At 41.5% G+C, this 12232-nt stretch overlaps 1 protein-coding gene across 5 annotated transcripts in view; it reads right to left on the bottom strand.

Annotated features, from left to right (window-relative positions):
• Positions 1–12232, bottom strand: part of MTUS2 (microtubule associated scaffold protein 2) — a 620405-nt gene that overhangs the window by 71917 nt on the left and 536256 nt on the right. Inside the window, exon 1 of one of the 5 annotated variants that reach the window (XM_003913723.5) lies at positions 6439–9051. The exons of the other annotated variants lie outside the window; for them this stretch is intronic. Coding sequence (XP_003913772.1) covers positions 6439–6492 — 54 coding nt within the window. The 5' untranslated portion in view covers positions 6493–9051. Of the gene's footprint in view, positions 1–6438; positions 9052–12232 lie in introns of those variants that run through there. 5 annotated transcript variants of the gene reach the window in all.

Genomic DNA, 12232 nt, shown 5'->3' with positions numbered 1-12232 from the left:
TTATTCATAGATGAAATGCAAGACAAGCTACTCCCATGAAACATCCAACTCACTCCCTCTACATCTTGCCCTAAACATACTCCTGCAAATCTGCTACAGTGAAGCCTCCACTCCTTTTTAGACATGGCTCCCCATCTAAGACTTTTCACAAACTCGTGGGGATACTGCCTTTCACTTTTCCTTGCTAGAGCAGCCTTGCAGAGTAGACAACCCACTCATCATCCCATTAACCTCAAGCAATCAGATGTGTGGCCAAAGCCCAGGCAAGCCTGCCATACTCTGTTATTTTAACATGTGTGCTCAATGGGCATTATCTCTTCCGATGGTTGGTGCTACCCCGTGAAGCTGGTGGTAATGGGAAGTGAAAACGCCTGTCCTTGTTAGCATCATCTGTGTGATTCTATGCTTGCGTATCAGCCACCTGTGCCACTCCTCAAATTAGAAACCAACAGAACAGCTATTTACTGCTAAAACTGAATGCTGGGTAAATCTGAGGTACTTTCACCCCAGTTCATCCAGAAATAGGAAATGTACACCAACTAACACATACTCACTGAGTGCCTACTATGTGCCTGGCAGACATTTCTGCTCTCAGGAAGCTTGACTTCCAGAGAGTCAGTAAATGGATGAACAATTACAGAACACTGTGGTCTAACCCAGCAGGGCAAGGCTGTCTTGGAGATTTAAACTGAGAGCAGCAGGATATGCCGAGAGCACCCCAGGCAAAACAGCATCTGGGACTTTTTGGGAACTTCAGTAAGCCCATCAGACAGGCCCCTTTTCCCTCCAACGTTCTGCCTCTGGTCTATGAAATTCCTGGCAGGAACTCTTGGTTGGCTACAGGCGTACTGAGGACAATTTCATAAAACTCACTGCAGATTTTCATCAGCTCCTTGTTCCCCACCTGATTTTTTTTTTTTTTTTTTTGAGACAGAGTCTCACTTTGTCGCCCAGGCTGGAGTGCAGTGGTGCGATCTCGGCTCACCACAACCTCCGCCTCCCAGGTTCACGCCATTCTCCTGCCTCAGCCTCCCGAGTAGCTGGGACTACAGGCGCCCGCCACCTCACCCGGCTAGTTTTTTTTGTATTTTTTAGTAGAGACGGGGTTTCACCATGTTAGCCAGGATGGTCTCAATCTCCTGACCTCGTGATCCGCCCGTCTCGGCCTCCCAAAGTGCTGGGATTACAGGCTTGAGCCACCGCGCCCGGCCCTTGATTTTTTTTTAAAAAAGAAAATACATATATATGTTAATTTAAAAATATATATGTAAGCCCAAAGACTCCCAGCTAATCTTTCCTATATTTTTAGCCTGCTCTGAAATCCGTGCGGATCAGGAAAATCCAACCCTGTGAGCTGGGCCATTTTTTTTTTCCCAAGCTAAACAATCGAACCACAACAGGAAATTAAATAAGAGATCTATAGAATTCTGGTATTTGAGGAAACATCCAGATCTGTTAAAATTGTGAACTAAAAAAATTCAAATATGACATGCATGCACACTAAATTGCAAAAAGGTTAAAGCTTTTTTCACGCTTCTCAGAAACATCATTGCTTTTTACCCAGGGCTCCATGAGTTTAAATCAGGGTTTAAAATCAACAGGGTAGAACTTCATCTTCAAAGGAAAACACTCTCTTTTGTATTTCAAAATGAACCAGCTGCAAGGTTACAGCAACAAAACACAAGTATCTGACTTGTTTTCATACCACCTTTTGTGGCTATTGCACTCACTTTCAATACTAATATTACGAAGATTGGCCAGATCCATAACATATAATAGCTCTGTGGAAAAATCCCATGGGAGGTGGACTGACCTTTTGTTTTTCATTTCAGTTATTATAGCTTTAAGGCAGCACTGATACTATGCCTTGAGTTAATCAATAAGTATTATTTCTTTCACATATAATTAACACTAGGGCCTCTGTGTTTTTGTATAATGATCTGCTTTTCTGCTGTGAAATGAAATTTCATATAGGCTTGTCAGAAACAAAGTATCCTTCCCATTTAATACTCTTCAATACATTTCAGTGCCTACTCGTATGAAAAACGAGCAGAGTCATACCATATATTAGAAAAAATCAACATGACTACAAATGCATAATTTCAGCCTTTGCCTTTGTGCATGTGGGGAAGAGCCACTGGGTAAAAAGATATCTAGCTTTCCCAAGAGGCTGTAGTTAAAAAGGGAATATCACACCATACCTGGATTACTAATGAACAACGGGAAAGGACAGAGATTAATGGGGCCAAGGAGAAGAAATGCTGATCCAAAGAAGTCATGCTGGGAAATTCTGGTCCCAGAGTAAGTGCAACAGAAAGGAGAATTAGCCAGTTGCCTGCGTTTTAACCCATTTGTGTATCACTTAAGAAGTTTCTTGACCTTTCTGGATTCTATCTTCCTCTAATAACCCTCCCAAATGTATTACTGTCAGAGCACCTGCACATACCTGGGAGGAACAGTGAGGTGCCTCTCCCCACTCCCACCCCTGCCAAGAATTTAGAGACAAGGTAAGTAAGACGAGTCTTTGAGATTAGAATCAACACATAAAAGGCTAGGGTAGAGATATGCAAATGAACCCCTAAAGGGACAGGACCATACCTAAACCAGCAAGTCTTGCTGTTGGACTGAATCTGTAACACGATGTGAGGAATAACAGGTCCATTACAAGAGGAGTCAGACAGTGAAGGGGGCTTAGGAAAGGGAGTCTCCGGGGCCAGGAACATTTCAGGGGAGCAGGAATATGGGAGATGAACCTAGTAGGCTCTGAGGCCACTGGATTCTTATAGAACAACTCGCTGGCTCAGATTCCATTCTCATCAAGGTTTCTTATGAGCTAGACTTTTGACTCTAAAAGGAAATAATATGTTTATCAGGCTTGTTATCGTTTGCTTGCCAGTTATATTTCATATGGTTAAAAAGGACGCTTGTATTTTAGTTTATACGTCTAGTTTATTCCTCTTAATAACTCAACAATTCTAACAACCATCAATTCAGGAAGGCTATGGATAAGGAGTTTCTGTGCACATAGAGCTCCTGGCTTCATCCTGGACCAGGTTGAGTCCGTAGGTGAATGGGCCCTTTGGAATCCATTTGGGTCATACCATTCCTTTCAAATACCTGTATACAAGTCTTTCCACAGACTGCATCTCCGCTCAAAAGCCCAAGATAGATCCCTACTTTTTATTTAGCTCAAGTTTAAAAACCTGAGTCTTTGGCCAGGCATGGTGGCTCACACCTATTATCCCACCATTTTGGGTGACCAAGGTGGGTGGACTGCTTGAGCCCAAAAGTTTGAGACAAGCTTGGGCAATACAGCAAGACCCCAGCTCTGCCAAAAAAAAAAAAAAAAAAATAGCTGAGCGTGGTGGTGCACGCCTGTGGTCCCAGCTACTTGGGAAGCTGAGGTGCGAAGATTGTTTGAGTCTGGGAGTTCAAGTTTATAGTGAACCATGATCACACCACTGTACTCCAGACTGGGTGACAGAGGGAGACCCTGTCTCAAATAAAACAAAAAACAAATCAACCAACAAAAAACCTGGGTCTGGATTTCAGGCTGGAAATTTCCCCACACTCCCTATGCACCGTATCTCCCACTGTGTTCACCATGAGATTGCCCCTCTCAGGTTTCATAAAATGAGGCTAAAAGACCTTTCCTTACGTGCTCCTCGCTTGGAATACATTCTTTCTCTTTAGTTTAATAAAATTCTACCCCATTCTTCAAAGTGTAATTCATGTTCCACTTTTTCCAAGAAACCTCGCCTATGGTTCTAGACTGACTTCTCCTTTCACTAAATTCCAGAAACAGGTATGGTCAGTACCACATAATTTTCACTTAATTATACTCCAGTCTTGTGCTAATGTTTAATTGTTCTGTGTGTGTTATTGTTGCCTACCCACTTGTAAGTTCTCTGCAAAAGGCAGAAATAGAATGAAACCACTTATCGGTAAGCTACATAAGGGCCGGCGATGCCTTTTAAGAATTATTTGATGGTCCTAATAGTAACTAGGCACAGAGTAAACCAGTAATAAATATTTCCAATGGATAGGTCTTTATAAGTTGGCAATACTTAAGCACAAACAGCTTTTAAACGATTTGTTCATTTAACAGTTTTTTCATTATATACTCTAGGCAAGATTCCAGTTTCCCCTAATAAATTCATGCTAAATAAGCATCCTCATATTCACAGTTTTTAGTTGATATTCAGTTTTTAGTCAGATCTCTGAAACTGATTACTTTGAAAGTATCTTTGTCTCGCCATGTTTTTCAGAACAGCTTTAGCTGCACTATGATCAAACTGTTAAATTGTTTTGATTTCTCAAAATGAAGTTTGCTATTTTGATCTATATGAAGTTCTGAGGAAATGGTTATTGTTTTAAGGTTTATGAAGCTAGGTTAAGGTAATCAGAAACAACTCTGTCAACAATTTTACCAGGCCTCTTTTAAATTGTATCAACCTCATTGGGGTTGTTAGAGTTGATTAACAGATTGAAGAACTTTGTTGTGGGATTTGGGAATTCTGATTCCTAGAGTTTGAAGTTGGAATGGAATCCTATCATGCTCCTGGTACACAATACCTGGCCCAATAGGTAACTATCAATTAAATAAATGATTTTGGCCTACTGCCTGTGAAATTATTCTGCAAAATAGGCAACTACATAAAACAATGTGTTTTTTAATTTAAAAAGAAAGTCCTCAATTCATTTAAAGAGCACCTATGAAAATATACGTATAAAACTTCAAATGGGAATACTATTCTGAAATATAGCAAAGAAAAGACAAGAAATGTAGGTGTGAACATAATGAAAAAGCTGGTAAAGGCAGTGTAAGTTTTAAAGTTTTTACCAGTAAAAAATAATTTGTATTGAACTGGAAGTTTCAAAACTAAAACACTGGAAAATTACTCAAACGTCATACTGCTAGAGAGATGAAATAACATTAAATTATCTTCCAAAATCTCTGAATTCAAGAATGACATAGGGATAATCATTTCCAAGAACTTGATTTAAACAAAATAGGGAAACAAGATTCCCTTTGAAACATATTTTCTCAAACCAAAAGGCCTCCATATTACAGCCTCTATTTCTAAAACTTTTGTATTAGGATTTAGAAATATGAAATTTATAATATTGTTTTACATGTAGCAAATCTTTCCCTTTTATTATAACTACTGTTGTAAGGCTTCAATACTCTTTTGTGACCACTTCGCAAAAGGCTTAATCACTTCAATGTTAGATGTGCAGACAATTGAGCGCAAATGCTTTATAGTTCTTTTTGTTAAAAGCACATAAACGTGTATATAAATATTTTAGCTCATACTCACGGTAGCAAAGCCAAATCCACTGAGGTGGTTATTTCTATTGGAGCAAAACTAGTAAGTGACTTTTAAGGTATCAGTTTAATTTTCCTAGGTGGTAAGTAACCCTACTTTAGGTCAAAGTTCATAAGCAGACTGGTAACTAAGATGCTTCCAAGTGACCGCTTTTTGATGAGCGTGTATATTAAGCCACATATTTTCCTTCTCCTGGTCACATACTACATCTCAAGTGATCTAGATAGCTGATGCCCACATGGGTAGGAAGAAGGCAATTTCAACAATTCAATTGTGAAGTCCCATTTCATGCATCTTGGAGAAACCTAAATATGCATGACAATAAAATATCTCACAGAGACGAGAGTTCTTGCCAACAGATTTCTAGTAATGAAATTAAAAGCATATCCTAATCCCTCTGCTAGCTCACAAGAGTAGGCAAATGTCAAAAGCAAAGAAAGACTTTGTGTTGGAATTGCTATATAATTCTCATGCATACTCTATTTTCAGTTCCCTGGCTGTGAATTTTTCTCCAGTGAAGACTTGAACACACCCTCAGCCTCTCTGGCTTTTTAAGTTTTCACCTCTATGTTTATTCATCTCTCTGTGATGCAAAGAAGTACAGAGAGAACAACTATACTGTGCGCTTTCTTCTCTGATGTGAAGAATATAAATTACAAGAATGAGTGCTGTTTTGAAAAAAGAGTGGTAAACTTTCAAAGTTAGCACTTGGCGAAGAAAAACACGCCTAACTAATCTGAATTCCCCAGCGGAACGTCTTAGGTTTCACAGGTACATTAAAATGCATTAAGAATATTCCGAAGATCTCTTGGCAGTTTTGATTTCAAGATGTTGGAGCAGAATCCTAGTATTTCAGGAAAATGCAACAGTTACATTTGAGACTGCAGGAATACAGAATTATGTAAGGCACTGCAGAGTATGTGAGACCAAATGTTTCTGTGAACACCACTCACAATTCAGCATATTGGAACGAGTAAAGAGAGCCTCCTGTTCACCAACAAAGCGCACATGCATGCTAGGGGGACAGGCACAGAGGTGGCTGGCTCACGGCTTTCTCTCTGCCCTTGCAAAGGAGGAGGGGGAAGAAGAGAGAGGGAAGGCAAAGTACCGTCTTGTCCAGGCACTGAAGGCAGTTATAAGGCTTGCAGCAGCAATGGCCCATCCCGGCAGGCTGGCAGGCAAGGGGACCTCCTTCATTCAACGTGTCAGCGGGCAACTCCTAAGCCGAGGTACTGGCACACACGAAAGGGGCGCGCCGCTGGGAGCTGTCACAACTTCCATGTGGTCCCCTCGGCTACCTTATTTCTCCTAAACTTCAGGAATCCAGGAGGCACAGGAATGAGAGGAGGAGGAGGAGAGCAGGGCGGCAGCGATCAGATCTTGCTGCTGCGGGAGGGAGGGCAGGCGGGAGCCAGGAAGGGAGGGGACAGGCAGGAGGGAGGGTCACTTTGCCACTGGAATCCTCAGGGTGAGGCAAATCAATAGTCGCATAACCACAAGGCATTTACCAATGCCGGCTCCCTAAAAGGACAGCCTGGTCTCCGCCGGGTGCGCGGCCGCTCCCAGCCCTCCCCTGGCGGGGATGCGCCTCCGCACCGCGCAGACACGCCTGGAGAGGACGCAGGAAGCACAAAAGGCGAGCCTGGGCTTCAGGGCACTGCCTGGGGACGCCCGAAAGGGCTGCCAGCGCTTGGCTCTGATGTAATCCTAGCTCCTAGTTTTCTGGGAAGTAAAAATATTTATAAACGTGATGTATATGGCCTCTCCTCCCATGAAACTCTTCTCAGAACATTTGTTGCTAATGGGAACCACCAATTTCTCATTTTCTAATTTGCATGCCATGAACAAATTTTTTGCCTTATTTGATGAAATCTTCATATTTAAAATATAACTGTGAAGTCGCTTGCCTAGGCTGACATACACACACCATTCATCTGGCTTGAGTAATTAAAATTGGGGTTTGGGGCAGGTATTTCTCCTAGGCAAATTGGCATAAACGCCTTAAATGACTTGATCTTTCTAGTTTTTCATACAGTTAAAAATCAGAAAGGGAAAGCATCAGGGAGCAAAAGTTTGTTTGTTTTTTTTTTCTCAAAAAAGACTTGGTATTTAAAAATATATTTATGTAATCCTAAAAGTCAAAGAAGCAAATATTTACATGATTGATTTTATATGCCCTGATACCCCTCAGAGGAGAAATCTTGAAATTTCTCATGTTTAGAAATATACAATTACGTTTTTGCCCACTAAACTGCCTAAGGCTGTAAACAGACAATAGTTGTTAAAACTAGATGATTTTACTAACTTAACTGAGATTTTCCAAGCAGATTTTAATTAAGTAGTATAGGCTCGGAAAAAGGCAAGTACTTAGTGATCAAATAGGAACAGACTGGAATGTTTGCCTTAGACTTGAAAGAATAAATGGAAACCTTTCTTTCAAGCTAGCAGGTAAATTAGCATAATCCTTCAGGAAGGCGACTTGGCTGTACCTATCAAAATATTAAATGTACACACGCCTTGACCCAACATTTGCACGTCTATGCTATAATAATACATACATATACAAGCATGTATGCATAAGGATCTTCAATTCGGCATCGCTGGTAACAGCACAAAAATGGGGAATATTCTAGATTTTCAATGCCTTTCTATTATATGGAAAGATGATATACATTGTTGACTGAGAAAGCAAACTTTTATAAAAAACAAAGCAAACATACACATGTGCATATGTTTGGAGTAAAGCTTTGGAAACAGTCACACATTCATGTAACAGCAGCCAACCCTTGAGGAATGGGAACCAGGAGGGAGTGAATGTCCACTTTTTACCCTCTCATGAGCATGTTTTATTTTTACCGTTTTAAAACAGTGTGCCAGGGAAAAGGCAGGGCCCCCCATCTGGGCTCTGTGATGTGAGGTCCAGAGCTGCCTCCCGCTCACTCAGGCTAATGCTCCTTGGCAATGAGCTTGGGCAGACCTCTCAGAGGGAAAGAAGCTCACAGTACCTTGAGCTCGAACCTGTGCTGAAAGCTGTTCCTAGGGCTTTTGAAATCGGTGAGAAAAACTTTATGTTGCAAAAAGTGGTGGCTTAGTATACCCCAACGCTCACAGCAGCATTATTCACAATAGCCAAAAGTTGGAAGCAACCAGAATGTCTACCAACAGATGAATGGCTAAACTTAATGTGATGTATGCATGCAGTGGAACGTTGGCCTTAAAAAGGAAGGAAATTCTGACAGGTGCCACATAACACGCCTACCTAATCTGACAGGTGCTACAAAACATGCCCAACTAATCTAAATTCATCTTAGGATGAATGAAACTTGAGGATATCATGTTAAGTGAAATAAGCCAGTCGCAAAAGTACAAATACTATATGATTCCACTTATATGAAATACCTAGAGTGGTCAAGTTCACAGAGACAGGAAGTGGAATGGTGGTTGCCAGGGGCTGGGGGCAGGGAGAAGTAGGGAATTGCTGAATGAATACAGAGTTTTAGTCTTAGAAGATGAAGAGTTCTGGATTCACACTACAACGCGAATATACAGACTGTTCCCCACTTACGATGGTTCCATTTATGACTTCCACTTTACGATGATGTGACACATTCAGAAGACTCCTTGACTTACGATGGAGCTATAGCAGGATAAATCCCTGGTAAATTGAAAATACCGTTAAGTTGAAAGTGCACTGTCGTAACCCCGTTGTAAGCTGAGGATCATGTGTACTTAACGAGGGAACTGCATAATTCAAAAAATAGTTAAGATGGGGAATTTTGTTATATTTATCACAGTTTTTTGAGATGGGAGTCTCTCACTCTGTCACTCCAGGCTGGAGGCAAGGGCGCTGATTCCCGCTCACTGCAAGCTCCGGTCTTCTCGGTCTACGCTTATTTTCCTGTTTCTGCTAGCTCTCCCGAGTAGCTGGGACTACAGGCACTTCACCACACCTGCCACTTTTTTGTAGTTCTAGGTAGAGACAGGGCTCTCTGACTGGTTAGCCAGGATGGTCTTGATCTCCTGACCTCATGATCTGCCCGCCTCGGCCTCCCAAAGTGCTAGGATTACTGGCGTGAGCCACCGCGCACAGGTTTTCTAAAAGAGAAGTGGTAGCTTGCATTTACCTGGAGGCAACAGCTCCTGAGCTGCAGGTATGGATTAAATCAAGACAGAGCAAAGCCCTATTGTGGACAGAGCCAGGCGGGGTGGGAAGGCCGCAAAGCTAAGCACCCTACATTGATTTAAAGAATGCTTTCTTCCAGCTCAGTTGTCTTCCTGAAGATAGGTCCTCTTAGGAAACAGTTTTATTCTAAATTAGAGGTTAGAGTGCACCATACTAGAAAATTACTTCGTATTCTTAGGAGATGTACGAGAGCTCTTGCTAACCAGTTGCTCCCAGGAGATTAGTGTGAGACTGGAGGATCTACACAGAGGCGGTTTTCAGCTTCTCTTCTAGGGCACAGAGGGCACTGAAGGGCACGGCACTTCCGTAGTCCAGTCCTTCCTACATTGTTGAAATCGTACATGTACTATGACCTCAGTGCATACGACCTAGATTTTGAGAAATGTATTCAAGTTCTCGAATTGTGCCTTGTTTAGTTTACATGTTACAAAAATTTCAAACATATTGAAAAATAGAGCTAAATACCAAAGGTCTTCACATCCCTATTTCCAGGTTCAACAGTCATCAAAGGTGTGAGCACACTTGTTTCATCTATCATTTTTTGTTTTTATTTTTTTACTTTTTCTTCATATACCCATCACCCCAATTCAGCAATTACCAAGACTGTTACCTTATTCTCACTTGTGCCTTGTCTTTCTTTTTTCTTTGTTAAAGTATTTCTTTCCTTTTTTTTTTTTTTTTTCCTGTTTTTTTGTTGAGACAGAGTCTCATTCTGTCACCCAGGCTGGAGTGCAGTGGTGCCATCTCAGCTCAATGCAAACTCCGCCTCCCAGGTTCAAGCAATTCTATGGTTTCAGCCTCCCAAGTAGCTGGGATTACAGGTGCAGGCCATCACACCCAGCTAATTTTTGTACTTTAGTAGAGACGAGGTTTCACTATGTTGGCCAGGCTGGTCTCAAACTCCTGACCTCAAGTGATTTGCCCGCTTTGGCCTCCCAAAGTGCTGGGATTACAGGTGTGAGCCGCTGCTGCACCCGGTCTGTTATAATATTTCTATGGTAAAGTATTTCTAAGCAAAACCCTACATGCTTTAGTATGCATTGCTAAAAATTATGAACATTTTCTTACATAACCACAATGCCATTAAAACAATAAAAGTGACAATAATTCCTTGGTATCCAATACCCAGCTCATAAAAAAAATTTTGCTGGTTTCTAAAAAAAAAAAAATTTTTTTTCTGGTTTCTTTGTTTGAATTGTTTGCTTGAATCAGGATTCAAACTAGGTCCATGTATTACATCATCAGCTTTTAAGTATCTTCGGTCTCCTATGAAGAGCAATCCCCACCCCTCCTCTTCTTTCACTGCCATGCCACTGACTTGCTCAGAAACTGGGTCAGCCACCCTGTCGAATGTCCTACATGCTGGATGTGCCTCTTTGTTTCTTTGTAATGTCACTTCACCTGCTCCTGCATCCCTTTAAGCGAAATTTAGCTCTCAAATCTGGGTTAGATTCAAGTTCAGTTTTGGGGATAACATCTCAGAGGTGATGCTGTGCGCTTCATGTTGCATTCCGTCGGGAAGCACACCACGTCTGGGTGTTCCAATTTTAGTGAGCTACAGTGGATCAGGATGTGATCGCCTCATCTCCATTGTAAAGTTTCCCATCAGCCTTTTATATAATGGATTCATTTGTTAATCATTATTACCTGAATCAATTATTTCACTGGGGACTGCAACATAATGTTCTGGTTATTTTTGTCTTTTTGCATTTATTAGATGGAATTTTTTTTATTTGAGACGGAGTCTCGCTCTGTTGCCCAGGCTGAGTGCAGGTCGGATCTCAGCTCACTGCAAGCTCGGGCCCTGGGTTTACACTCCATTCTCCTGCCCAGCCTCCCGGCAGCTGGGACTACAGGCGCCCGGCCACCTGCTCCAAGCAGTTTTTGTATTTTTAGTAGAGATTGAGTTTTCACTGCAGTTAGTCAGGATGGTCTTGATCTCCTGACTTCATGATCCTCGCCTGCCTCGCCTCCCAAAAGTGCTGGGATTACAGGCCTTGAGCCACCAATGCCCGCCTAGATGGAATTTTTATATAAAAAAAGAATTTTTCTTCAACTGGCGTGACTTTCTTTGATAAATATTTTTTAATTGATACATATTTATATATATTTATGAGGTACATGTTATATTTTCACACATGCATACAATATGGAATAATCAAATCAGGGTACTAGGGACATCCACCACGCCTATTTACTACTTCCCAGGTTAGGAACATTCCAAATCTTATCTTGCAGCTATTTTGAAATATACAATACATTATTGTTAGCCAGGCATGGTGGCTCACACCTATGATCCCAGCACTTATGGGGGCCAAGGCGGGCAGATCACTTTGAGGTCAGGAGTTTGAGACCACCCTAGCCAACATGGTGAAGCCCCATCTCACTGGGTAAAACAAAACAAAAAAAACAAAACAAAAATTCACAAGATGTGGTAGGCACCTGTAATCCCAGCTATTCAGGAGGCTGAGGCAGGAGAAGCCCTTGAACCCGGGAGCCACAGGTTGCAGTGAGCTGAGATTGTATCACTGCATTCTAGCCTGGCGACAAAAGCGAGACTCCATCTCAAAAAAAAATACTGTTAATTATAGTCACCCTACTGTGCTATCGAACACTAGAACTTATTCTAACTAACTATATGTTTGTACAACTAGGGCAATTTTAATTTCCTGCAATACAGTTTGTACAGGAAGGACAGGATAAATGCCTAATCATTACC

This window comes from Papio anubis, chromosome 15 (assembly GCF_008728515.1).
Source record: "Papio anubis isolate 15944 chromosome 15, Panubis1.0, whole genome shotgun sequence".
Taxonomy (NCBI): domain Eukaryota; kingdom Metazoa; phylum Chordata; class Mammalia; order Primates; family Cercopithecidae; genus Papio; species Papio anubis.
The sequence above is the reverse complement of the archived record's forward strand: the minus strand, read 5'-3'. Positions and strand labels throughout refer to the sequence as shown.